This window comes from Procambarus clarkii, chromosome 30 (assembly GCF_040958095.1).
Source record: "Procambarus clarkii isolate CNS0578487 chromosome 30, FALCON_Pclarkii_2.0, whole genome shotgun sequence".
NCBI classification, from domain to species: Eukaryota; Metazoa; Arthropoda; class Malacostraca; order Decapoda; family Cambaridae; genus Procambarus; species Procambarus clarkii.
The window spans coordinates 13,282,113-13,309,803 of record NC_091179.1 but is presented as its reverse complement, the minus strand read 5'-3'; the positions used below and the strand labels follow the sequence as shown (position 1 = coordinate 13,309,803).

The 27,691-nt window shown below is 43.5% G+C and overlaps 1 protein-coding gene and 1 long non-coding RNA gene across 3 annotated transcripts in view; one reads left to right on the top strand and one right to left on the bottom strand.

Annotated features, from left to right (window-relative positions):
* The window catches only part of LOC138370078 (uncharacterized), a 95,427-nt gene that overhangs the window by 8,914 nt on the left and 58,822 nt on the right, over positions 1-27,691 (top strand). Inside the window, exon 3 of one of the 2 annotated variants that reach the window (XR_011230021.1) lies at positions 26,925-27,102. The exons of the other annotated variant lie outside the window; for it this stretch is intronic. This is a non-coding gene — a long non-coding RNA (uncharacterized lncRNA). Of the gene's footprint in view, positions 1-26,924; positions 27,103-27,691 lie in introns of those variants that run through there. 2 annotated transcript variants of the gene reach the window in all.
* Positions 20,157-27,691, bottom strand: part of LOC123747516 (homeobox protein SIX3) — a 30,825-nt gene continuing 23,290 nt past the window's right edge. Inside the window, exons 2-3 of the mRNA XM_045729733.2 lie at positions 25,351-25,496; positions 20,157-23,524 (exon numbers count right to left, since the gene is read on the bottom strand). Coding sequence (XP_045585689.1) covers positions 22,971-23,524; positions 25,351-25,496 — 700 coding nt within the window. The 3' untranslated portion in view covers positions 20,157-22,970. The remainder of the gene's footprint in view (positions 23,525-25,350; positions 25,497-27,691) is intronic.

Below are 27,691 nucleotides of genomic sequence, written 5' to 3'. Positions count from 1 at the left end.
CGGTCTGAGCACACCATTAACTAAACTCTTAATCACTTGCGTGATTACCTTACAAGTGGAGGAGTTGACGTCGGCGGCGTTGTTGGTCATCCTTCTCCCTCAAGCCAGGCGCCACGCCACGATAGAACCATTAAGCTAAGCGTCACGCTACGACAAAGCCATCAAGTCAGACGTCACACCACGACTAAGCCACCAAACCGACGTTACACCACAACAGAACTACCAAGCCAGGCTCCATACTATAACAGAACCACCATGACAGATGTCACACCACACCACAACCACCAAGCCAGACATCACACCACAATAGAAGCACCAAGCCAGGCGCCACACAAGGCACCATGTTGGAGCTGGGGTTGAAACACTGACTTCCAGGTCATGTGGTTCCTTGTTATCTTTTTCACAGAGCCTTCATAACCTGGACTCGTAGTGACTGGAGTTTGAAGGGAATTGTAGGGCGGGATTCGGGTGTTGATAGGACTCGTAGGGAAGAATGGGGGTGAGGAGGGGAAATGGGGGCTGGAGATGGGGTAATGATGGGAGTGGGTCACCAAGGTGTGAGTTCGTCTTCCCGCTAACAAATGGAGATGGATGAGTCTATAGTAGACTCATTCCCGCCCACGGTGGGTGGCAAGGCCGCCCGCGGTGGGTGGCGGGGAGTGGGAGGCAGTTGAGAGTGTGCTTCCAACTAATTTACAAATACTTCCCACGCCTCTCATTTATTTCAGATTATTTTATTCATTATATATTTCCCGCTCTCTTCGCGACAGTGTTTTTTTTTTACTCTTATTACAATTCTTATCGTCTTCTCTTCCTCCATCGTGGTCGACCACGATCCAATACAGAAGACTATCATGAAAGAGCATTGCAGCCGACTATTCGTACCGACCATCGCGGCCGACCGTGGTGCCCAGTTGACCTAAATCACGAATTTCAGAAACTGGTTGGATATTTTTTCGTGATGTTTTGTTTCATGCGTGAGCCATACGACGGCGCATAGTCGTGCGTCGTGTCGTGCGTGTGTGTGCACGTGAATGTGTATGTCTGAGTGGGTAGGTAGGTGACTGGGAATAGATGTTGAGTGACTGTATGAATGAGTAGGTGACTCATTGTGTGTGTGTGTGTACTCACCTGTTTGTAAGCACCCATTTGAGCCTGCAGCATCGAACTTTAGCTCCTGGATCCCACCTTTTGCAATGACTCCTGCCTTATTCCTCTAACATATAAACTTTTGAAATTATGAATGAAGTTCGCTTCTACAACTTACTCATTTAGCTCATTCCATTTTCCCACTAATCTTACGATAAAATACAAATTTCTAACATCGCTGTGACTCTGTGGCTGTGACTAATATCTTAATTATGAGTTTAACAAAAATTGAGCTAAGGCGCCAGCAAGGGTATGCGGAGCGCTACCTATACCAGAGACCTGGGCAGCCTGGTCTCTCGATTCGCCACTCCGTAAAAAATGCAGCATTTTACCTAACCAGAAACGTACGAACCCAACCAACCCACCTAACGTGTCTAGTCCGTTGCAAAGAAAACGTCAATACTGCAGTGTTTTAATTGTTAGTAACACGTCACGGATTGGCTTATTCCGTACAAAATGGAACGAATTAGGTGAGAGAAGACGGGTTGTTCGGTCGGTTGAGATAGTCGTCTTAATAGGGGTTTATAATGACGGTACGTAGGGAAACAAGACTGGGGTTACTAACAAGAAGTTGCAGAAGTTGTTTACCAGCGTCGTTCTTGTCATGTTAGTGCTCACCCTGTCACTCAAGCCAGACCGTCATACTTCAGTAACAACATTTTGCGACACACTGTGGCGAATGCCTTCTGGAACCCAGAAAGATGTATACATCTTTCTGGGTTGACTTTAGAACCTGGGTTGACTATAGTCAACCCACCGGTGGTCCTTTTCCTGACTGTATATTGTCAATGTTCCGTAGAACCCCAAGCAACTCCTTTCATTGAGTGAAACAATACTAATGTGAGATCTGTTTGTCAACAGGAAGTGCCGCCGCTCCTTTGTTAGGCTTCTATGTGAATGTTTTGATTTATACCCATAACTAGATTTATATTCTCGACGCGTTTGCTATCATTTTATTTGTATATATATATTTGTTTATCTTTATATGTTCGTAATTTATTTCGTACATATATTTTATGGTTAATGAATTCTGGTCATATATACATTACTATTCATGCTGGAAACTTAGTGAGATTTCCTTATACACAAACTATTTTCAATAAATAAGAAAACTTAAATTAATATAAACCAAAAAAAAACTTTACTCAAGTTGAACCCCCCAAAAATAATATTTAATTAGAAATTCCAATCTGGCAAACAAGCTGAAATTTGAACAAAAAAAAGTTAGCCTGATTCTGCAACCTGATAATTATCGCATTTTCCAGCAGAGCTGCGAGCCTCTACACCGTGGGGGGAGGGGGGGGGGGGAATCTGTTCGAGGGAGACGTGAGACTCACCACTAATGTGCAAGAGTTATGAAGTTGGTCTAAATTAGAATTCTCTCCCAGCTATCAGTGGCGTTGTCGTCCTGCACCTGCCACTGATTCCACTGTGGCTGTCACCACCGGTTCCTCTACAGTGACCATACTACTACTAGTGGGGCTACTGTTAGTCACTGTTATAGTCACTGGCGTTAGCACCGTCACCACCCGCAAAGTTGTGGAGAAAGCAAGCGACCACTACTGTCTCCACTAGCTGCTACGTCATCATTCTACTACCTCCACTACCTGCCACTACCATCACACAAACCTGTTATTAGCACCACCACCACCACTACTACTACTACTACTACTACTACTACTACTACTACTACTACTACTACTACTACTACTACTACTACTACTACTACTACTACTACTACTACTACTACTACTACTACTACTACTACTACTACTACTACTACTACTACTACTACTACTACTACTACTACTACTACTACTACTACTACTACTACTACTACTACTACTACTACTACTACTACTACTACTACTACTACTACTACTACTACTACTACTACTACTACTACTACTACTACTACTACTACTACTACTACTACTACTACTACTACTACTACTACTACTACTACTACTACTACTACTACTACTACTACTACTACTACTACTACTACTACTACTACTACTACTACTACTACTACTACTACTACTACTACTACTACTACTACTACTACTACTACTACTACTACTACTACTACTACTACTACTACTACTACTACTACTACTACTACTACTACTACTACTACTACTACTACTACTACTACTACTACTACTACTACTACTACTACTACTACTACTACTACTACTACTACTACTACTACTACTACTACTACTACTACTACTACTACTACTACTACTACTACTACTACTACTACTACTACTACTACTACTACTACTACTACTACTACTACTAACCAAGTCAGACTAGTAGGCTACGTAGCGTAGCCTATCAGTACTCGTTACAATCCTCACAGCTATCCGTTACAACCAATTTGCTAGCCGCTACCCTCACCTCTACAATCTACCACCACCACCTACTACCACCACCTACTACCACCATCGATACATGCCAGCAACGACCATCATTACTAGCCCAGAATCGCGACTTCTGCGACCATACTATTGCTCTTACTAATCGCCACTCTCACCACCTCGTTTCCAACTACCACCATCAAGAGTATCACTACCACCACCACCACCAACCACCAGCACCACAATCAGCAGTGTCACCACTACCATCACCACCACCACCATCAACAGTGTCACCACCACCACCACCAACCACCACTGCACCACCAGGAGGAACACCTCCCCCCCCCTCCCCATCACCAGTGGCCGCCGCTCCACACCCGTATAACTCACACACACGTATATAAAACCGTCACAAATTATACGATATAACTCTGAAAAGCGGCATAAAAGGGCTGTATCTGGCAGCTAAGTTTCACGAGTCTCATTTCTCATAATAATTCTGACTTTTACAAGAGGCTGATTACACCGCCAAGAAGCCAACGCGGTCTTCCCGAGTCTCGCAAACTGGTCAATTTAGAACACTCATTCATCAAGAATGGCTTCGCGGTCCGTAATTGGCGGCGATGAGACCAGAGAAAGGAGCCTAGAATCACTACTGGGATGTTGTGCCTTCGTCTGGCCGGACTAACACGCTTCCCCTCTGGATCAAGAGGTTGTATCTTGCGGTGTGAGTGCTGAGATCTGGATATCTTCCTTCAGGGAGCTTTCATGATACTCTTATATTAAGGCCAACAGGAAGGATTTACTAGCGTGGATCATTCGTGAGATTAAAAGTGTTGATATCTAACTTGACGTGTGGATGGGTTTACGGCTGAGTGAATACGAGTGCGTAGCCTAGTAACTGACACAAGGCCATCTGCACTACTCCCAGAGTTAAGACGAGGTTTGTAATGAATTTACCAGACATAGAAGCAGCCATAATACATCAACAGACACTACCGCCATTAACCTGGTGTGGAACTAATCCTTTTCGACCTGAACACAGGGAGGAACGTGAGTTCTTAATTCATTATTATTGCAAAAGACATGAATGTTGGAGACCATCACTCGGAAAAGGTATGACAGATATTGATACCAAACGCCTCTTCAGTGGTACCATTCCACTCCCCCCTCCTTCCCTTCTAACTACCTTACAGTAGGCCACTAGTACGTAGCCCCTAATTACCAAACTAGACAAGTGTGATTCTTGGACGAATGAGCTCATAAAACCACCCCGGACACTCGTAATAGACGTCTTTATACACTAACTACCGAGAGACGCCTAACTTCTTGTTAAGTGCCTCTGGGTACACGCCTAGTTAGTGCCTATTACTAGTCATATGACCTCTTGATTGTTGTGGTGTGAGTCTGGCTGCCTGCTGCTGCTGCTGGTGTGTGTGTGTGTGTGTGTGTGTGTGTGTGTGTGTGTGTGTGTGTGTGTGTGTGTGTGTGTGTATTCACCTAGTTATATTCACCTAGTTGTGCTTGCGGGGGTTGAGTTCTGGCTCTTTTGGCCCGCCTCCCAACTGTCAATCAATCAACTGTTACTAACTACTAATTTTTCACACACACACACACACACACACACACACACACACACACACACACACACACACACACACACACACACACACACACACACACACACACACAAGAGTATGACAGAAACAATATGGCAGTTAACACCATCATTGAGAGAGCAGCCGCTGCTGCCTGTAGGAATCGATCCCATCTGCTCATAATGGAAGACTTTAATCACGGAAGGATAGACTGGGAAAACAAGGAACCACATGGAGGTGAGGAAACATGGAGAACGAAACTGTTAAAGGTGGTGACTAGAAACTTTTTAAGTCAGCATGTCAAGGGTCCCACGAGAATGAGAGGCAATGATGAACCAGCAAGACTCGATCTAGTATTCACTCTGAATGATTCAGACAAAAGGGAAATCGGGCTTGAAGCCCCCGTGGGTATGAGTGATCACAGTGTACTGTTGTTTGAGTATCTGGTCGAAGAAGGGTTAATGTACTCAAGGAAGGGACCAGAAAGCAAGAGGCCGGTATTCCGGAAGGGAAACTATGAGGAGATGAGAAAATTCCTAACTGAAATAGCTTGGGAAACAGAGCTCAGAGGAAAGACGGTTCAAGACATGATGGACTACATCACACAGAAGTGTAAGGAGGCAGCAGACAAGTTCGTCCCAGTCCAAAACGAAAAAAAATGAAATGCAGATGATAAACCCATGGTTTGATCAGAGTTGCAAGCTTGCAAAGCAGCTAAGTAAAAGGGAGTGGAGAAACTATAGAAAGAACAGAAAACTAGAGAGCAGAGAAAGATACCAGAGCGCCAGGAATGAATACGTCAGGGTGAGAAGATAGGTAGAGAGGCAATATGAAAATGACATAGCGAGCAAGGCAAAGACTCAACCCAAACATCTGCATAACCACATCAGGAGGAAAACAACAGTGAAGGAACAGGTAATGAAACTGAGGATAGGGCAAGAAAGATTCACTACAAACGACAAGGAAGTGTGCGAGGAACTCAATAAGAAATTCCAGGAGATCCTCACCTCAGAGCGAGAAGTCCCAGAGATAAAGTAGAGAACATCAAACCAGACACCACTAGAGGAGTTTGTGATAACCAGTGGGGAGGTGAGGAAGCATCTGCTAGATTTGGACGTAACAAAGGCTATAGGCCCGGATGGAATCTCACCATGGATTCTAAAGGAAGGAACAGAAGCTCTGTGCCTGCCACTCTCCATGGTGAACAACAAGTCACTGGTAACAGGTGAACTGCCAAAAATTTGGAAGAAGGCCAATGTAGTCCCAATATACAAGAAGGGTGATAGGCAGGAGGCACTGGACAGGTAAGTGTCCCTAACTTGCATTCCATGCAAGATGATGGAGAAGATTGTGCGAAATTGTCCTCTACCACCTCTAGTGAGTGGTAGAGGTGTGATAGTGGGTGGTATAGGTGTGATAGTGGTGTGGTTGTGGGTAGTAGTTGGTGGTAGAGGTGTGGTAGTGGGTGGTAGCGGTGTGGTAGTGGGTGGTAGTTGTGTGGGAGCCAGTCGGCCGAGCGCTGGGAGTCGGTCGGCCGAGCGGACAGCACGCTGGACTTGTGATCCTGTGGTCCCGGGTTCGATCCCGGGGGTGCCGGCGAGAAACAATGGGCAGAGTTTCTTTCACCCTATGCCCCTGTTACCTAGCAGTAAAATAGGTACCTGGGTGTTAGTCAGCCGTCACGGGCTGCTTCCTGGGGGTGGAGGCTTGGTTGAGGACCGGGCCGCGAGGACACTAAAGCCCCGAAATCATCTCAAGATAACCTCAAGATAGTGGGTGGTAGTGGAGTGATAGTGGTGTGGTAGTAGTGTGGAGTGGTAGTGGAGAGCTTCCGGAAGCCTCTGAGAACTTGTCAGTGGTGACTTCTTGACTTCAAGCCAAGCAAATGCAAGGTGATATGAATGCGGGAAAAGTCCCAGGCGACAGTAGGAGTAAATAGTGGGAATAAATATAACCACAAAGCAGGCCACTATCTTGAGGTTATCTTGAGATGATTTCGGGGCTTTAGTGTCCCCGCGGCCCGGTCCTCGACTAGGCCTCCACCCCCAGGAAGCAGCCCGTGACGGCTGACTAACACCCAGGTACCTATTTTATTGCTAGGTAACAGGGGCTTTGGGTGAAAGAAACTCTGCCCATTGTTTCTCGCCGGCGCCTGGGATCGAACCCAGGACCACAGGATCACAAGCCCAGCGTGCTGTCCGCTCGGCCGACCGGCTCCCTAGGGGTAGTGAATATTTTACACTTTGCACTAGGCTCTTCACCACCACCACCACCACCACAGCCACCACCACAGCCACCACCACCACAGCCACCACCATACCTACCACCACCACAGCCACCACCACCAACACAGCCACCACCACACCAACCACCACGCCTCCCACCACCACCACCACCACCACCACCACCGTCTTCCCCATAACCACCACGGCCAGTGATAAGACCCAAATTGATATACGGGAGGTGCGGGGAGACAGCACGCCCCCACCGTCACCTCCATCAGGAGAGAATACAGCTGTAGTGTAGGTTATGGCATTGAGGGGGACGGTGGAGTGGCCCCCACCACCACAATGGCCCGCCACGCCCCCCACCACAATGGCCACAACACAAACGGTTTAACGCCTCTACGCTACTACATCCTAAGTGGCGCCTCACACGGCAAGCTGTGAGGAAGGAGTCTGCGGGGGCGTAGGTATGATGGAGGGAAGGAGGGAGGGCGTAGGTATGATGGAATGAAGGATGAAGGACGTAAGTGTGGTGGGAGAAGGATGGATAAAAAGAGAAGGAAGGAATAGTGTAGAAAAGGGGGAGCTGGGGGTAATTGAGAGGAAGGGAGGAGTTGCAACGGAAAGGGAAGAAGGGAGAGAGGGTGATAGGAAGGGAGGGAGGTAGAATGAGGGGAAAAGAGGGAAGGAGCTGGGGGGGGGGATGGGAGACGGCCGCCAATCGCCACCCTCCTCACCTTCATCTGTTCCCACAACCACTTTGAATATCAAATGTTTTTCTCTCTCTCTCTCTCTCTCTCTCTCTCTCTCTCTCTCTCTCTCTCTCTCTCTCTCGAAGAGAGAGAGAGAGAGAAGAAGAAGAAGGAGAAGATGGTAGAAGACTGGGAGAGAGAGGGGGGGAGAGGAGAGGCCGAGGATCTTGTCGTAGAAAGTTGGAGAGGGGGGGGGAAGAGGGGAAGAGAGAGGGTGGGAAATAATAGGGAAACAGAGATGAGAGAGAGGGAATGGGGAAGAGGGACCCGGGCACCGCTGGGTATTCCCTCTACTACAGTATAATACAATGTATTGCTATATAATGCAATATATTAAAATACTTTACAATTCAATACAAAATATTGTATTATATTGTAATGTATTGTACTGTATTATATTATATTGTAATGTATTGTACTGTATTTATTATATTATAATGTATTGTACTGTATTTTATTTTATTGTATTTTATTATTATATAACATTGTATTAAATTATATTGTATTATGTTGTATTGCACTATATTGCATTTTATTTTATTATGTTGTATTGCATAGGATTTCATGGCATTGTTATATTGTAATATAATACAATATAATGCATAAAATACAATGAAATACAATCTAAAATATTTCATTGTGTTATATTGAATAGTATCATGTTATATAAGAATGGTTACCCGCCTGTCTTCGACTCGTTCTCCCTACCTTCCCCTCTCTCTAAGCCTCCCCTCTCCTATTTCTTCACCTATTCCCCTCTCTTCCTATTCTCCTCCCTCCTCCATCCTATCTCCCCCCCCCCTCTCTTTCACTTTTCTCTGTTCCCTCTTCTCCTCTTCACCTTCTCTCCCTCCCTCCATTCAAACATCCCCTTCTTAACCTTTTCCTTCCCTCTCTTCCCCTTCCCCCCTTTCTCTCTCTCTTTCTTTCAGAATTTTTTTATACCCACGAACCGAAATTACTAAATCAGTCTAAAGACAGCAACCAATATTTCAGACTTGACTTCATGAAAATCATACGGGAAGGTGATGGGGTTGGGTTTGATGCCGATAATTCTTAACTTGTGGCACTGGGGCCGACTCCCAACTGGCCTATGACACTCCCATACCGCACATGATTCACATGTGAAAGTTGGGTAAGGCCAGTCGTAAGCATCTGGCTCTTGGACAGACAGACATACATTCTTTCATGGATATAGATTGTCATATGATACAACATAATACAATATACAATATGAGATATGATAACATATATACATATATATATATATATATATATATATAAGCCTATACTTGCATAAACCACAAGTGAAGATTAAATAATCTTTGGACAACACCCACCAGTGGGACTCGAACCCAGAAAGCACAACTACCTTCCAGTAGCAGGCATAACTAGTATGCTTTAACCCACTACACCATCAGACCTTACAAAAGAAGTAGATAGTTCGAGATATATATCTCAAAGATATATAAATGCAGACTGACCCCACACTCATCTGGTGCCTTCGGGAAGTGGAGATGTTTGAGATATATATCTCGAACTATCTACTTCTTTTGTAAGGTCTGATGGTGTAGTGGGTATATATATATATATATATATATATATATATATATATATATATATATATATATATATATATATATATATATATATATATATATATATATAGTATTCGGTAAGTTAAAATGTAATGCAGCCTTTATGACCATAAATATCTCAGTGATAACAGTTAACATATGAAGTTTTAAGGTGCAGTTTTTTTCAACACCCTCTTTAACAGCCTCTGTGGGAAAAACCTGTTGGGATTGATATAAGAGGAGACTACCAGGGACTTGTACTGAACTAAATTAAATAATTACTGTCTGCAAATTAATTCAACTAAAATCTCTAGCTAGGGTTGTAAATCCTAATTCCTCTTTTCCTAATGACAGACTGTGGGCTGTAAGGGACAGGTGGGGTGAATGACTTGTTGATAGAAGTTCCAGTCCACCTGTAGACAGGGATCTCACATCAGCTTGTATTTTATACAAGGATAAGATTTGATAAATTCAGTTATCTGACTGAACACTGGCTCTGTTTAAATCAGAGATTTAAACATACATAGTCTAACCTAGTACCATAACTTAACAGCCAATATGTACTTATACTATAAACAACAAATTAAATTGTAAAAGTATAATTAATGACCTTAAATGTAGTCTAAATACTTAACTAAGTACTAGATATTATATTCAATTAAATGTAACTATATGATAACTTATAAATAACTAAGCAAGCAATTGATAACTTAATTTATATATTCAAATATATATGCAGACATATTCACTTTATACAGTTAGCTTGACTGAATCTTTTCCAACGCTGTGGACACTTGTGAGGTTTTTACTTATTGAGGCTGAATTCTTTTCTGACAGAATGGACACTCATGAGGTTCAGTGCTTGGATAAGATTCACAGCTACACTACAATTTTAATAAACGTACCGATGTATGAGGCTTAGCCTCGCTTTTTAACCAACAGACAGATTTATTGGATATTAAAGTTACACAAGCATACAATTGGCCAATCATACACCAAATAACCCTCAATATACTTCTCTGCCAGTCGGGGTGCCTGTCTGACAAGTTTGCCAGACTGATTAACTCTCTTGTCGAGTTTAGGCACGATATTTTGCTACAGCGTTGCTGTATGATGATCTGGTAGCGTTGCTACGTGATTATCCTGCAGTTGCAGAAGAATGATTCGAGATAAAAGTTTATGAATGAAGGTGGAGGAAACCGTGTCACTGATCTCCACTATACACTCTATTTTATGTAATGTTCCAGGATTTTCCTTGTAGATATTGTCCAGGTACTCCCCCAGTTCTAGAGAGTATTCACTGGCGATAAAAAATATTAGATAAGGTGTCCTTGAGCTGGTAATGTTCGCTAAGGATCAGTCACTTGTTCACTCATTTGTAAACAAACGCGGAGTGCCGCTGGGCTTGTTGGTGGGCGCTTCACTCCCCCCCATCGCCCTACCATGCTCTCTGAGCACGGTAGCCTTCAATGAATATTGATTGATTATTTTTACAGTCTAGACTTATGATTAAGATAAGATGTGATTATAATATAATTAGATATAAGATTTAAAGATTATAAGTAGTATTTGAAAGTACCACTGAATCTTATTAAGGATTCGATTTTTAATCCTACCGGATGTTGAATCAATGTTCCAATAGTTTTTTAATTAAGAAGTCCTTCTAGAAGCTTCTGGATCCTTGAGAGATCATGTACAAAGTCACGTAGGCATCAAAAGGGCCCCTGTTGAGTACGTGTTCATGGTGCCATTGTCATCCAGGATCAAGCTATATAATGAATCTTTAAAGATTCATTATATGATTTTTGATACGATTTAGATATGATTTTGATATGATTTAGATATGATATAGAAATTATACATTTCTTAGATGATTATTAGATATGGTGGGTAAAAATTTCCCACATCTTCCAGAGGGAGAGAACTGGCACAGAGTCCAATACTTAGGACAATAGTAACCATATGTATTTATTTACTCTCCATTGGATTGATAATACAAGTGCAAATTTTGCTTGCACTTTTGTGCTGCTGTCCGTTGTGGACGATTGTGTCTGTTAGGAGTCTGTGGGTCTTGTGGAGTTAGAGTGTCTTGAGGTCTCTCAGGATCTAACTGCAGCTGGCTCACTGATTCCATGTGGATGAGTTTGTCCAATGTCTTCAGGGAAGTTGTTCCTTTAGACAGGATTTTGACTATTCTCAAAATCCCCTGACTATCTGGATGGACTGAGACAACTTTACCTAATGGCCAGTCAGCCCTAGGGCCATCACTGTCTACCAAGACAATATCGCCAGATTGGAGATTAGATATATTATGTGGGACATTGGCCCCATAGTGATGTTCTCGTAGAGATGTAAGATATTCTTTTGTCCAAACATCATTCCATTTTTGGATTATGCTAGACAGATGTTTATACCCCTGAACCAACTCGCTCTGACCCACATATGAGGGATCTCTGATCTCATCATCCACTAGAGATGGTACTGGAGTCAGAAGTCTTCCATACATTAGGTGGGCAGGACTTAATGGCTCATGTTGAGTAGGATCCTCAGACAAGTAAGTCAACGGCCGGTTATTCACCCTTGATTCTTTTCCGTGATTACTGTCTGGAGTTCTTGAAGATTGATTTTCTGACGGTGTAGAGATTTTCTCAAGGATCTTTTTACAGTTCCTATTAACCGTTCATAAAATCCTCCGTGCCATGGGGCTCTCGGAGGGATAAATTTCCATCTGCAATGACGCTGTTCCAGTGTGGAAGTAACTGCAGGATGGGAACAGATTTCCCGTAGACATGCTTCTCCAGCTACCAAGTTTGCTCCGTTATCTGAAATCATCAGCTTAGGGCATGATCGGCGTGCTGCGAATCTGCGGAAAGCTTGAATAAATGATTGAGCAGTCATATCGGGTGTTACCTCTAGATGTACTGCCCTGGTGGTAGCACAGGTGAACAGACAGATGTATGCCTTGATAGGTTGCTTATCTGCAGTCCCTGTTAGATATATTGCTCCTGTATAATCTACTCCTGACGTTTCGAAAGGTTGTAGATGGACCACTCGTTCCTTTGGCAGGGGTGGTGGCTCTGGATAAGAGCAAGTTCTTGCATCGTACCTTCGGCATATCATGCAATTCTTCAAGATTGATTTGACTGACTGTCTTCCCTGAGGAATCCAGTACTGCTGTCTGATTTGTGTGAGTGTGTCTAACACTCCTCCATGTTTGATGATTTGTTGATGTGTATGCAACACAATCAACCTTGTGATCCAATGATTTTTTGGTAAAAGCCATGGATGCACGGTATCTAGATTGATATCTGCGTGTTTAAGTCTCCCTCCACAACGCAGAATGTTGTGATTTTCTTGGTCTATCCACAGACCGAGATTGTGTTTTAACTTATGCGGAAGATTTTCATAGTTATTCCCATAAGTTTCTCTCTGGGCTTGTCTTACCCAATAGATAAGTGCATCTGGAAAAGTGTATTTTATACCTTTTTTCCTGAGATATTGAAACACGTTCTGTGTTACATTGATTAATTTGATGAGCGAGGAGTAACGAGTACAATCCAAGACTGATATTTGAGCTTGCTGCCTGGTGGTAGTTATGGTTTGTGTCGTAATGACGTGTGGCTTTTGTTCAGGCCAACTACCATTCACTAACCATCGAGGCCCATGAAACCAAATATCTGCCTTTGCAAACTGTTTAAATGTCATACCTCTTGATAAGAGATCAGCTGGATTATCCTTTGTTGGTACATGCAACAATTGAAAGCCTGCGGAAATTTCTTTAATTTCCGAGACGCGATTTTTTACATATGGAGTTGGACAGTTGTCGTTTCGTACCCATTGTAAGACAGCTTCATTGTCAGACCATATAATGACATCTTTGATGTTCATGGTAGACAAGACTTGTTTGATATGCACTGCTAAGCGTGTTCCAGTTAGCAGTGCTGTTAGTTCCATCTGAGGCAAAGTCCTCTTTTTTAATGGAGCGACTCTGGCCTTAGAGGTGATAAGATATGATTGATTAGAAGTCACTAAGTAAGCACAAGCTCCAAAAGCTTTGGCTGACGAGTCTGCGAATACATGTAGTGATACTTCTTCATTTTCCTCGACTATGTGTCTCGGAAAGATTATCTTTTCAACTAAAGTTTGTTCTTGAGCCACTTCCATCCAAGCTTTTTGTAACTGGATTGGTAGTGGATCATCCCAACCAACCTTAGCTTTCCATGCTTCTTGCACTAATAAACGCCACTTGATAGTCAAAGGATTTAGTAGACCAAGTGGGTCAAATACTTTGCTAACTTGTGAAAGCAAATCCCTTTTTGTAGTGATGATGTAATTTACTGGCACGGATTTGATCGAGATTGTGTCCGAGATTAAATCCCAATCCATACCTAACACCTTTTGTGATTCTGGTACGTGATATTCAGGGTAATCTCTTGCTATTTGATTATTCAATGTTGCATTATTAGAGGCCCAAGATTGTAGTGGCATGTTGGCACCTTGTAGCTCCTTGTTGGCCTCTTGATATAATTGTAACAGTTCAGTAGTACTGTTAACTGTCCCTTGAAAATTATCTACATATAGATTTTGACTGATTTCAGTCTTACAGGGACTTGATGATTTCTTCAGATGAGTATCTAGAGTTGCTTGCAACAGAAATGGACTGCTTGTCGCGCCAAAAAGAACTGATGAGAATCTGAAAGTCACTACAGGACTATTGACATCTTCTGGGTTCTCTACCCATAGAAACTTAGTGAAGTCTCTATCTTCTTCCTGTAAGCCAACTCTTAGAAAGGCCTTACTTATATCTGCTGAATACGCATATTTGTTAAGTCTAAACTTCAACAGTATGTCATACAATTTCTGAGTTAGACTTGGACCTGTTTGCAAACAATCATTTAGACTGGTTCCTTGGGGTCCAGATTTAGAGCTACAATTAAAAACTATCCGTAAAGGAGTTGTTTTTGATTCTCTCATTACAGCCATGTGAGGTAAAAAATGGCCTGTTTGCGTATTGTCATGTTTCACGACTTCGATGAATTTATTCTTTAATTGTTGAGCAATAATCTCATGATAGAGTTTTAAATGCTCAGGCCTTTTTCTTAGCTTTGCTAGTTGCGATTTAAATTGACTATAAGCCATGTGATAATTGGTAGGTAAGGTTTTATGGTTGATTTTCCATGGTAGCCTTACCCAGTACTGTCCATCATAGTACTGTACAGTTTCTAAGTATTGATTATATGCACAGACATCATCAGGACTTGGTTGTTCAGGAATTATTCCTATGGCATCAAGTTCCCACAATTGAGGTACAGATTCTAATCCATCATCAATCATGTGGGGGATTTTAAGTGGTGACTGTTCTTTGCCTAGTCATGCCACTATTACAGTTTCTGTATGATGTGATTTTTCAGGAGTTGAAGGTTCAAGATCTAGTATAGGTCCTGTCATCAATATGCCTCCTGCTGATTTGAGTATATTCATACCCATAGATTCTTCTGATCCCAGAATGAATCGATGATAGTAGTCAGCTCCAATCAGGATTCCGATATCCCCTATGTAGTCAGAATCAAGTAGAGGATCTGCTAATTGGATTCCTTTTCCTTTTAGGAATTTAATTGTGGCTGTCAGACCAGTCACTTCCATTTCAGTAGGAATTTTATCAACTACTATGGCTTCTACTGTCCTTTGGGATGTACCTAGACAGACATTGAGTTTTACTACTGGAAAGGTTCTACGACCAGAATTAGTAAAAAACCCTGATAAGGAGGTAGATACTTGCTTTGAAGATTTAAGTTGTAAATCTTCTGCCATCTTTTTACTGATAAAGGTTTTCTGTGACCCTTGATCAAAAAAGCCTCTAGTTGGAATACAAATTCCTTGATTGCATAGTTCTAGCTGTGCAGTAGGCAATATGGCTGCTGTAACAATTTCTGTATCCAAGTCGTTGACATTGCTCATTACTGTACAGAATTGTACGGCTGTTGTGGTATTATCATCTTTGGGCTTTGCCTGAGATGCAGGTTGATTATTGGAAGTCTGGGATCTGGATTGAGTGTTAATATCACTACAGAGTGCTGTGTGATGTACACTTTTATGACAATATTGGCAGTTTTGCAATGGAGTGTTACACTCACTTGTATCGTGCTTCCGTAGACAACGGATGCACCTGCTTGGAGATTTCAGTCGATCGATTCGACTGGCACGGCCTTCATAAACTGTGCATTGATAAATGGTATGTGCTTCTTGACAGAATAAACATTTTGGGGCACTTGTAGCTCCTTTTGTCTTATCTGTCTTAGGAGCTTGGTAGACAGTGATGGCCCTAGGGCTGACTGGCCATTAGGTAAAGTTGTCTCAGTCCATCCAGATAGTCAGGGGATTTTGAGAATAGTCAAAATCCTGTCTAAAGGAACAACTTCCCTGAAGACATTGGACAAACTCATCCACATGGAATCAGTGAGCCAGCTGCAGTTAGATCCTGAGAGACCTCAAGACACTCTAACTCCACAAGACCCACAGACTCCTAACAGACACAATCGTCCACAACGGACAGCAGCACAAAAGTGCAAGCAAAATTTGCACTTGTATTATCAATCCAATGGAGAGTAAATAAATACATATGGTTACTATTGTCCTAAGTATTGGACTCTGTGCCAGTTCTCTCCCTCTGGAAGATGTGGGAAATTTTTACCCACCATATCTAATAATCATCTAAGAAATGTATAATTTCTATATCATATCTAAATCATATCAAAATCATATCTAAATCGTATCAAAAATCATATAATGAATCTTTAAAGATTCATTATATGATTTTTGATACGATTTAGATATGATTTTGATATGATTTAGATATGATATAGAAATTATACATTTCTTAGATGATTATTAGATATGGTGGGTAAAAATTTCCCACAGCCTCTTTATATCTCCCCCACTCTTTCTCCTTCACTCTAGTTCCTCTCTTCTTCTCCCTCTTTTGTTCCTCTCACCCATTTTATTCCTTTTCCCCCTCTGTTTCCCTCATTCCCTCTCTCCTTTCGCTCTTGCTCATCCCTGCTTTTCTCTCTCTTGTCATTGCCTTCCCTTTAGCCCCGTCTTTCCTTCCCCTCTAGCTCTCTCCTTCTTTCTTACCTCCCTTGATGAAACTAACCCCCCCCCCATACCCATATTTCCTTGCCTTAAAAACCAACTCCTTGTCCTCGTTACCCACGTCACAAATCTCCCCGTCACTTGCCCTTCCTCTCCTTACCTTAGCCACCTTGCTTATCTTATTTCCTATCTTCCCCCCTTCTCCCCTCGCTCCTTCATTCCCCCCCCCTCCCCTCACCCCTCCGTTCAACAGGCCATAACATCCACCCAATAAGACCAGCGAGCAAACAGGACGACAAATATTATCAAGCGTTGGGAACGCTTCGCGAGGGTGTCGGGTCTATCGAAGCCTCAGAACTCAGGCTTCGAAGCGGGAACCTGTTGAGTATAGGGCTGTAGCAAGTCTGGTGGTCCGCGGTCGCTTGGCTCGTAGCCTAGGGGTCTGAGCTCTATTTTGATCTTGGGACTATAGTCTGGGGTCTCTTGGGGTCGTAGTCTAGGAGGGTCTGGGGTCTATAGGTAGGTCTTGGGTCCTTGGTCGGCTGGGGTGTGTCAGGACTAAGGGGAAAACAAGTGTTTACCATTTCCTCCGGGAAATTTAATAACATTGCGTCGTTTCTCCTTATGGCGTCTGATTTTCTACTATTTGATCCCGTTCGTTATTGGCGATGGTGCTTCGTTACTGGTGTTGATGGTTCGTTACCTGTCCTTATTGGCGATGCTGCTTCGTTACCTGTCGTTATTGACGATGCTGTTTCGTTATTTGGCGTTATTAGCGATGCTCTTCATTACTTGTTGTTATTAACGATGTTGTTCGTTACCTGTCGTTACTGACATTGAATGATCGTTACCTATCTTTAGTGATGTTGATGGTTCGTTGCTTGCGTTTGTTGTTTGGTCTGTATAAATGCATATGTCTGTTTTAACTTTGTCCGTGCGTTGTGTCCGCGCGTTAGTGTCCGAGCGTTACCCTGGAAACACAAACCGAAACTGTCTCTATTTTCCTTTACTCTATCAAGTAACAACTTGTAATAAAGTTGTTACATCTTAGCTTAACGTGTTTATGACGTATTAGAACGTTGTTACAACTTGCTATATTGGTTGTTATAACTGGTTAGGTGTTAAAACTTGTTCGAACGTTGTACCAACGTCGTAGTTTCGGTGTGTGTTTGGCGGGTAGTGTGTCCGCGCGTTAGTGTCCGTGCGTTTGTTCGGCCGTGAATAAATTTAGAAGTCTTTAAATTATTTATTAAAACTTGTAGTTTTAAAATTAGCATGACCAAATTTGCATAGAATAGGCATAAACTAGGCTAAATATGCATAAATATATGTGAAACAGACCAGGTTGACCTAGCATATCTCTCTATCTCTGAGTTGATGGAGGAACAGAGAAATACACATTCAACATCCATTGGAAGGATGTCAAAAGTGTCATTGCTAAGCTAAAATCAAATTATAAAGAATATTTATTTTTTTAATTTTGCCAAGATAAGTGCGTTATGTTTTACGATGTGGTAAAATAATTTTTGGTTTGAATTTTTATTTTCAAAGGGTTGAGCCGATAGGCAGTAGAAGATCCACCACCATGGGGTTTGCTGTGGGACCATGTTATGTTGTACTCATATCAATGGTGCCAACCCTGAATAACCCATGTTGAGCACCTCCCTCGCAGCAATTACCCTGCAAAGTTGGGTGAGGCTATCCCCAAAATGTATGGCTGTGATATAGCACAGGGGCTTAGTCCATTATTTATATTTCTTTCAATACTTACTTATTTCATTCTGTTCGTCCTCCTTTCTGTTCGGGGGGCGCCTGACAGCTGGGTGAACAGCGCTTCGGATTCGTAGTCCTGAGATTCCGGGTTCGATCCCCGGTAAAGGCGAAGACAAATGGGCAAAATGTTTCTTTCACCCTTATGCCCCTGTTACCTAGCAGTAAATAGGTACCTGGGAGTTAGACAGCTGCTACGGGTTGCCTCCTGGAAGTGTGTAAACAAACAGGCCTCGTCGAGGACTGGGCCGCGGGGACGCTAAGCCCCGAAATCATCTCAAGATAACCTCAAGATTATCTTCCCTCCCTATTTCCTAGTGTCCATATTTTATTAATTTATTACATCCGTATATACTTATGTACAACCTTCGTTCCTTCTTTCATACCCTTACTACGCAGTCTTTCATCCTGAACTTCCTACAGTATTGCGTCTACATATTAATCCGACTTTCCGTAATTATGCAGGCGATGAGTCACAATAACGTAGCTAAAGTATGTTGACCAGACCACACACTAGAAGGTGAAGGGACGACGACGTTTCGGTCCGTCCTGGACCATTCTCAAGTCGATTGTGTGACTTGAGAATGGTCCTGGTCGGACCGAAACGTCGTCGTCGTCCCTTCACCTTCTAGTGTGTGGTCTGGGTAAACAAATTTCCGTAATTATTTTACAAATAAAGTAAATGATCTAATTTTATTATATTTAGTCATTCTTTAATCTGTCTTTACTACGGTTACTTTCATTTTTTCTTTTTGCCATAGTCTGTTCTTTCTCTTTTCATTTCTTTTATTCATTCAAGATCGTAATTATTCCTGTTTTTCCTCGACTCCTATTTTGCTCAATTCCGTGTGGGTATTGTGGGTTGTGGTGTTATAGTTATGATTCGGGTGTTGGTTGTTGTGGTATTGTGGATTATGGTGTGAGCTGTCATGGGTATTGTGGGTTGTTGTGAGGTGCGGGGTGGGCATATTGTAGTGCAATACAGACATAATATGTTGTACAGTAGGCCAGATTCACGAAGCAGTTACGCAAGCACTTATGAACGTGTACATCTTTACACACAGAGATCACACTAACGTGATGCATCAAATGAACAAATCCACAAGGGCCGTTTTTACCCTGTCGTAGCTCAGTCGATTAAGGCAGTGTCTGGGATGCTCCCGGACGCAGGTTCGAATCCTCGTCACGGCCCTTGTGGATTTGTTCTCGTGTACATCTTTCCTTAATCTTTGACGGCTTTGGTTACATTTATTAAACAGTTTACAAGCATGAAAACTTTCCAATCAATTGTTGTTATTGTTATAAACAGCCTCCTGGTGCTTCGGAGCTCATTAACTGTTTAAATAATTGTAAAAAAGCCGCCAGATTGAGAAAAGATGTACAGGTTCATAAGTGCTGGCTTAACTGCTTCGTGAATCTGGCCCCAGGTGTGTCGTGGTGTAGGTGTAGTGTGGTGTGATCATTGTGAGTATTGGAGTGGTTCTTGTGGATGTATTCTATGTAATGATTTAGATAAACTGTGACATTGAAATTTTCATATAACCTCTAACGATTATTATTATTATTATTAGTCTAATAATAATAATTTTATTATAATTATTATTATTATTGTAGTGAAAGTCTCGTCTTCATTAATACATTTTATTATTCACAATAATGATAGATACAATAATCTGTATTTACAACAAGTAACTCTGAGGAAGGATGCAGCGGGAGAAACACCATCAAGGTCTTCAAAATATTGTACAACAATTTAGAACACTGAAGCCAGAAGCGAGGATCGAGACACTGGCTGGAGTGACGTAACTCTCACACGCGTACTTGGTCATATATATACATACATACATATATATATGTATCTGAAAACTCACCCCAGAAGTGACTCGAACCCATACTGCCAGGAGCATAATGCAACTGGTGTGTACAGGACACCTTATCCACTCGACCATCACGACCGGACAAAAGCTGATGGTAGCCGAGGCTATTTGCCCATTAGCCCGCCGGTACTCTGATGGTAATCTTGGGCATAGTATTTTATCAAATCACCTCATGATTTGATGGTCGAGTGGATAAGGTGTCCTGTACACACCAGTTGCATTGTGCTCCTGGCAGTATGGGTTCGAATCACTTCTGGGATGTGAGTTTTCAGTTGCATATAGTCCTGGGGACCATTCAGGCTTGTTCGCATATATATGTATATACATATACATATAAGTGATCGTAAACCTCACTTAAAGCTTCAGAATGCACATGACACATATTACATCTGGCGGGAGCGGGGGGGAGGTGAGGGGAAGTTGAGGGACTTCACATGATGGGTTAAGGTTACGTCGAAAGACATTCTAATTGTGCATTAGTAAAGGTCTCTTATTTACAATGAGCTAGCACAGTCCCTATACAGGTTTAGGTGAGATAAAGTTGAAGCAAAACCCATCATCTTGACGCCTCATTTTCTATGTAAAGGAAACCCGGATACTTTATTAAGATCCAAGTATAACAGATGAATAGTTTCAAGTTAGATTTTCATGGCTGAAGAGAGTGTGATATTCTTCACTAAGGAAATCTTAGTAAAAGTGTAACAATTGCGTTTATTTATCGAGTGTGATATTCTTCACTAAGGAAATCTTAGTAAAAGTGTAACAATTGCGTTTATTTATCTCCTTAAGTGGTCAAGAAAAATGGGTCTTGGTTCAGATACTTTGTACACAGGACTCTTTCATCAATGTTCACGTGAGAAAAGACACATGGCCACAAGGAGATGAGGAATGAAAAATATCTATGAAATGAGGTCAGCGTCGTTGACAGATTTACTCGAGATAAATGTGATGTACATCATCCAGTTTAAGAATAAGTTATGGAGGCTGTGTGTGTATGTGAGAGAGAGATAGTGTAGTGCTGCTCGTAGGTTGAAGCTTAATAGTGGTGTTGGTAGGTAGCAAGGAAAGAGGCTGACAGTAGGAAGCAGCCACACTTTGGGTTGAAGTGTGGATGGTGCTCGTAGTTGGATGCATAATAATGGTATACTTAGGTAGCAGTAAAGAGCTCACTGGAACGTAGCAGCTCATATGCCCCGGCATCGAGCGCTTCTCTTCCCGCTTGTTATCCATATATCAACTTTGGTGTCCACTTCATTTTATCGTCTGAAAGTAACTTACAGTGCACTTGAAAACGTAATAATCAATCCCTTTGGACCACTTAAGAAAAATGATCCTCGTGGAGATTAATTTCAACTTGTTAATTTGCACTGAATCATTTTCGAAGAGAATATTGACATTATTTGTCACACGTTGAGAGTGTATGAAGGTGATGGCTACTGTTGCGTCCCCCGCAGCAGCGAGCGACAGCCGAGGCCAGATGCAAGTGGCGTGTCCTGACAGACAGACCAGAGGTGACGGAAATCGATTCTCCAAAATCAATAGTCGGCATTCTCTAGGGTTCAAAAGTTATGCACGAAACGCCACACGCCGATGGTCCACGCCCCAAATTCATTTTTCTGGTTGATAAATGATTCTTTGGTCGGTGGTCGAGGTTTTCTTTGGCTGGGGATGCACAGTTGAGGGTCTCTCTGGTTGAGGACTGATTGTCGAGGGTTTCATTGGCTGGGAGAGGATAGCTGAGGGTGTCTTTGGTTGATGGTTGACTTTCTAGGGTTTCTTCAGCTGGGGGTAGATTGTTCCGATCGTCTTTGTCTTGGGATTGATAATAAGGGATGTCTTCGGTTGGGGATTGATTGTCGAAGGCATCTTCCACGGGGAGATTATCGAGGGGGTACCTTCGTCTGGAGATTGATTATTAAGGGCGTTTTCGGCTGAGAGTGAATAGGTGAGGGTGTCTTCGAAACTCCTTGAAAGATGGGTTGAGGAATCAGTGACTCTCTGCTCGACGAAGGAGATATAGTACCTCAAGTGTGTCAATATCTGTTCCGCAGTGTTTGCTATTTTAATAAATAGAAGTTGAGGTAACCTCCTCTTTAGGTGCTACTTGGATGTTGAAGTGAAGACGATGTTCTTGGAGAAAACACCACTAACAGGTCTTACTTCGGCTTCGTATCCTAAAGGATGTTCAAGATTGAAGACTGACAGTGACTGGTGTGTGTGTGTGTGTGTGTGTGTGTGTGTGTGTGTGTGTGTGTGTGTGTGTGTGTGTGTGTGTGTGTGTGTGTGTGTGTGTGTGTGTGTGTGTGTGTGTGTGTGTGTGTGTGTGTGTGTGTCAGAGAAAATGAAAAGTACAAAAAAAGTCCTTCAGGAGTGAATGAATGAATGCAAGGAAGGAAGGAATGAGCAGTGATTTGTTTACACTGGTGATGACTGGGAACACTTAGAGATCAAGGTAAAATTAAATAACAGGTAATTACACAACAGGGCGTTAGTTAAGGGTACAAATGAGGGGTGCATGAGAAGTGCGTGAGGGGAAAATGAGGGAGGGGGGGGGAGGGGGGGAATTAAGTAGCAGATGGGTTATGAGGTGGCAGGGTGAAGAAAGGATGGGAGTGAGGGGAGACTAGCGGCAGGGGGTGATGGAGGGAGAAGGGGTGAAGGAGGTGGTGCGGATGGGGTAGGAAGGGGTGTGAGGGGAACTTAAAGCCCTCCCCTGCGGCCATGGAGGAGAAGGGGAGGGAAGAGAGGGAGAGAGGAGAGGCGAGGGACGTCGCTAGGGACGTCATGAGGGGCAGGGACGACATGGGCGGCACAAGGTAGGGCTTGGTCACCTCCAGCGACGACGGTGTGTGGTGGAGATGGTGGTGATGGTGGTGGTGGAGGTCGGAGGAGGGGGGCGACGCGTCGTTCTTCAGCAGCGGCAGCGGCGAGTTCTGTGGCGGGGTGGTCGACGGGTGAGGGGAGATGCTAGCCGGGTGAGGGGACACAGACGGAGGGTGAGGGGAGACAGACGGAGGGTGCGAGGAGGTGGTGTTGGAGGCTGGGGAGACGACATCTCCCTCACTGGCGATGGTGATGGGGAGTGGACTCTCAGCGGTGGGGGGCGGGGAGTGGGTACCTGGGAGGGGGGAGAGAATAACACAATTAACAACAGGTACTGATAAATATGTGGATAAGAGTGGCAAGCATGTGGCCTGTCACACCTGTAGTCACACTGACACCTGTTGCAAGACTAACATAGCTGTGCCTAGATTGACACACCTGTACCAATACTGACACACCTGTACCAATACTGACACACTGTACCAATACTGACACACCTGTACCAATACTGACACACCTGTACCAATACTGACACACCTGTACCAATACTGACACACCTGTACCAATACTGACACACCTGTACCAATACTGACACACCTGCACCAATACTGACACACCTGTACCAATACTGACACACTGTACCAATACTGACACACTGTACCAATACTGACACACTGTACCAATATTCACACACCTTTACCAATACTGACACACCTGCACCAATACTGACACACCTGTACCAATACTAACAAACCTGCACCAATACTGACACACCTGTACCAATACTGACACACTGTACCAATACTGACACACTGTACCAATATTCACACACCTTTACCAATACTGACACACCTGCACCAATACTGACACACCTGCACCAACACTGACACACCTGCACCAATACCGAACACATCTGTAGCCAGTGACAAATTATCTATTCAGGTGGTAACAATTAACATTAATTGATGGAGGGATAAATTAAAAACTAGGTTATTAATTAGAATTTAATTAAGTCCAATTAACGTCATTAAGTTAACATAAGTCCAACGGCACGAGCAGCTGGGATTTGAACAGCAGTTAATTACAGTCAGGGTGGGAGATGGTTAGTCGCACAACGGTACTGTTCAACAGTCAGGGTGGGAGATGGTTAGTCGCACAACGGTAACTGTTCAACAGTCAGGGTGGGAGATGGTTAGTCTCGCAACAGTACTGTTCAACAGTCAGGGTGGGAGATGCTTGTCTTCCAACGGTACTGTTCAACAGTCAGGGTGGGAGATGCTTGTCTTCCAACGGTACTGTTCAACAGTCAGGGTGGGAGATGCTTGTCTTCCAACGGTACTTTTCAACAGTCAAGGTGGGAGAAGCTTGTCTCACAACCGTAAAGTCAGGTTGGAAGATGTTTGTCTAAACGGTACCAATCAACAGCCAAACTCACATGCAGACAGAATCAGAAAATATATAAGCATTGTCTCTTTTTTTATTTCCCTGTACTGAACCCTTTTACCCCACAGACGGGTCTCGCCTGTCAAGTCAGCTACCCCTACATGTTACACGCACAACACCACCCCACCTACAACACCACCCCACCTACAACAAAACCCATCTATAACACCAATGGTAGGCGTCTTCAGGCCCAAAAAGACGCCTATTCCAACCCTCACACTTTCCCACCTGCATCTCGGGTCACACTCAAGTGAGATCTTTCAATACTTTTAAGTTACTTGTATAATCCTTAACTTTGCACCACCCATAAACAAAAAAAAATGGTCCGAAAAATATATATAGTATGATTGGCAAAAGTTAAAATATAAAAACATAGAAATATTATTGAATATCGTTGAAAGAATCAGAGCTATCCGGCCGTGAGCTGGAGTGAGAGTGAATTATTGCCAATATGATCCAATCTACCTGCAAATTTTGGCAACGATCAACTGATATTTATCTCTGCAACGCGTGAACAACCCAACTTTACTGCATGCTGGCCTGGCTGATAGAGTGACGCGCTGCTAATTTACTGGTCCGAGTTCCCATCCCTGACGATCCACGTGTAAGCAATGTGATGGGATTGAACCTGCGTCTTGAGACACCCCCACAGAGAAGACAAGATGGTGGACCACCTACCTAGAGAGAGGTCCTCGTCGTCGGAGTCGTCGAGGGTGGTCGGGGAGCCGGGGTTGATGAGGTCGTCGTCGTCGTCGTCGTGGTGAGGGTCCCGGGATTCGGACGACCTGGACGACCCGCCTCCAGCTTGTTGTCCATTCATCATCCTACGGAGAGAAGATCATTTGAGGTCTTACACTCGTACACGTGGAGAGAGAGAGAGAGAGAGAGGAGAGAGAGAGGAGAGAGAGAGAGAGAGAGAGAGAGAGAGAGAGAGAGAGAGAGAGAGAGAGAGAGAGAGAGAGAGAGAGAGAGAGAGAGAGAGAGAGAGAGAAACACAAACAAACAAGCAAACAAATTGCCGGAGTTTGCTTGTTTAAGTGAGCTTTGAACCAAATCTCTCTGGAACGTGAGTGGCTGCTTAGACAAACACACAAATAAGTACAGTAACTGGTTTCTTTCTTGCCCCTCATTCAGCCTCTGCTCCCCTCATGAGGGGGAGGAGGGGAGAGGAGGCAATGGGAGAGGGGAAGTGCAGGTGGGAGGGGGCAGAGAAGGGAACGGGAGGGATGGAAAACAATTGGAGGAGAGGGTGAAAATAGGAATGGAAAGGACAATATAAATGGAAGGAGAGATGCTAAAAAGAGGGACGGGGAAAAGGGAAACAAAAAATGGGTGGCAGGGGAAAATGGGAAAGGAAGGGGAAAACCAGGAACTCAGCCACCCAGCGTCGAAATGGTCATTAATTCCCCCGTTACAACACGTTTATCCCTAAACCCTCCCTCTCCCCCTTTCCTCCCCCCCCTCTCCCCCTTTCCTCCCCCCCCTCTCCCCCTTTCCTCCCCCCCCCTCTCCCCTCCCCATTCCCCATTGTTAACACTAAACTCCAGATAAACGCCACCCAGCACCCAGCGACACTAGGGAGAAAAGCTCCTAACCTCCGCAAGACCTCTTTCCCACCATCCTTTAATATATATATATATATATATATATATATATATATATATATATATATATATATATACACACACACACATTCCAAGTAAAAAATTCCTCTTAACTGATCTTTTGTTTCTAAAGATTCAGGTTAGCAGAAACGAGTATTTATGGGGAAAAACGGGCGAAGAAGATGGGGAAATTTTCCCTGGGCGTTCGAGCGGGTTCTCCCCCTCCCACTTCCCTCCCCTTCCTCACTCTTTACAGTAAACACGTGTAATAGGATGACGTTTATTCAATGGACCTTGTTACCCCGACCAGCCAGCCAGCCAGCCAGCCGCTCCCCTCCTGCCCCCCCCCCCTCCCCCCCACTCTGATTCCAGCACCGATTTCCGATTGTATATTGTATAGGATCCTCGACCCGATTTTTCGATATAGTGGGTATAGTGACCATATCCGCGAGGTTTAAAGTTTAATCCCCCTTTTCGTTAATTATGTGGCTCCCTGGAGATTGATATGATTTATAAGAATCAGTATTAGTTAAGAGGCTATTATAAAGTATTCAAATCCAATCTACAGATGTAAACCGTAAACAAATAAATGTGAAATAGAGAAAATATACCATAGAAAAAAAGTATTCATATTTTTGGTGTGTGTAGGTTGCCAGATGGTGAGGTTTTAGCCTGTCCTCATGAACACCGCAGCCCGTCCTCGTGAACACCGCAGCCCGTCCTCATGAACACCGCAGCCCGTCCTCGTGAACACCGCAGCCCGTCCTCGTGAACACCGCAGCCCGTCCTCGTGAACACCGCAGCCCGTCCACGTGAACACCGCAGCCCGTCCTCATGAACACCGCAGCCCGTCCTCGTGAACACCGCAGCCCGTCCTCATGAACACCGCAGCCCGTCCTCGTGAACACCGCAGCCCGTCCTCGTGAACACCGCAGCCCGTCCTCATGAACACCACAGCCCGTCCTCATAAAGCTGCTCATGCACGTAAACAAAGCAGCCTGTACTCACAAACAATGACCAAATGCTAGTTAATCCAGCCGATAAACTCCTTATTTGTGAACGAAAACCACTTTTCATTTTCCTCGTTCGAAACTTTCTCGAAGATTGCTTCACCCACCTGTACTGTTCGAATCACACCTAAATGCTTCAATCATGTGCTGCAAATCAGCCCGTCCTCATAAACAAATACCAAAGTCCATTCCATGCACCCGCCAAACCCCCTGTTTTGAATTAAAAACTGTTTACACACGACTCACAACTGATGACGTTCGAACACTTCTCGAACAAGTGCTTCGCTGACGACTTTTGTATAATTAGCTTCAAAAGATTGTCACTTGCTTAGCTAAACGAACTCTGGTGTTTAGTTCCTGAAACCCTTATGTGCCTCTGCAACCATTTCCACCACAGTCCACGGG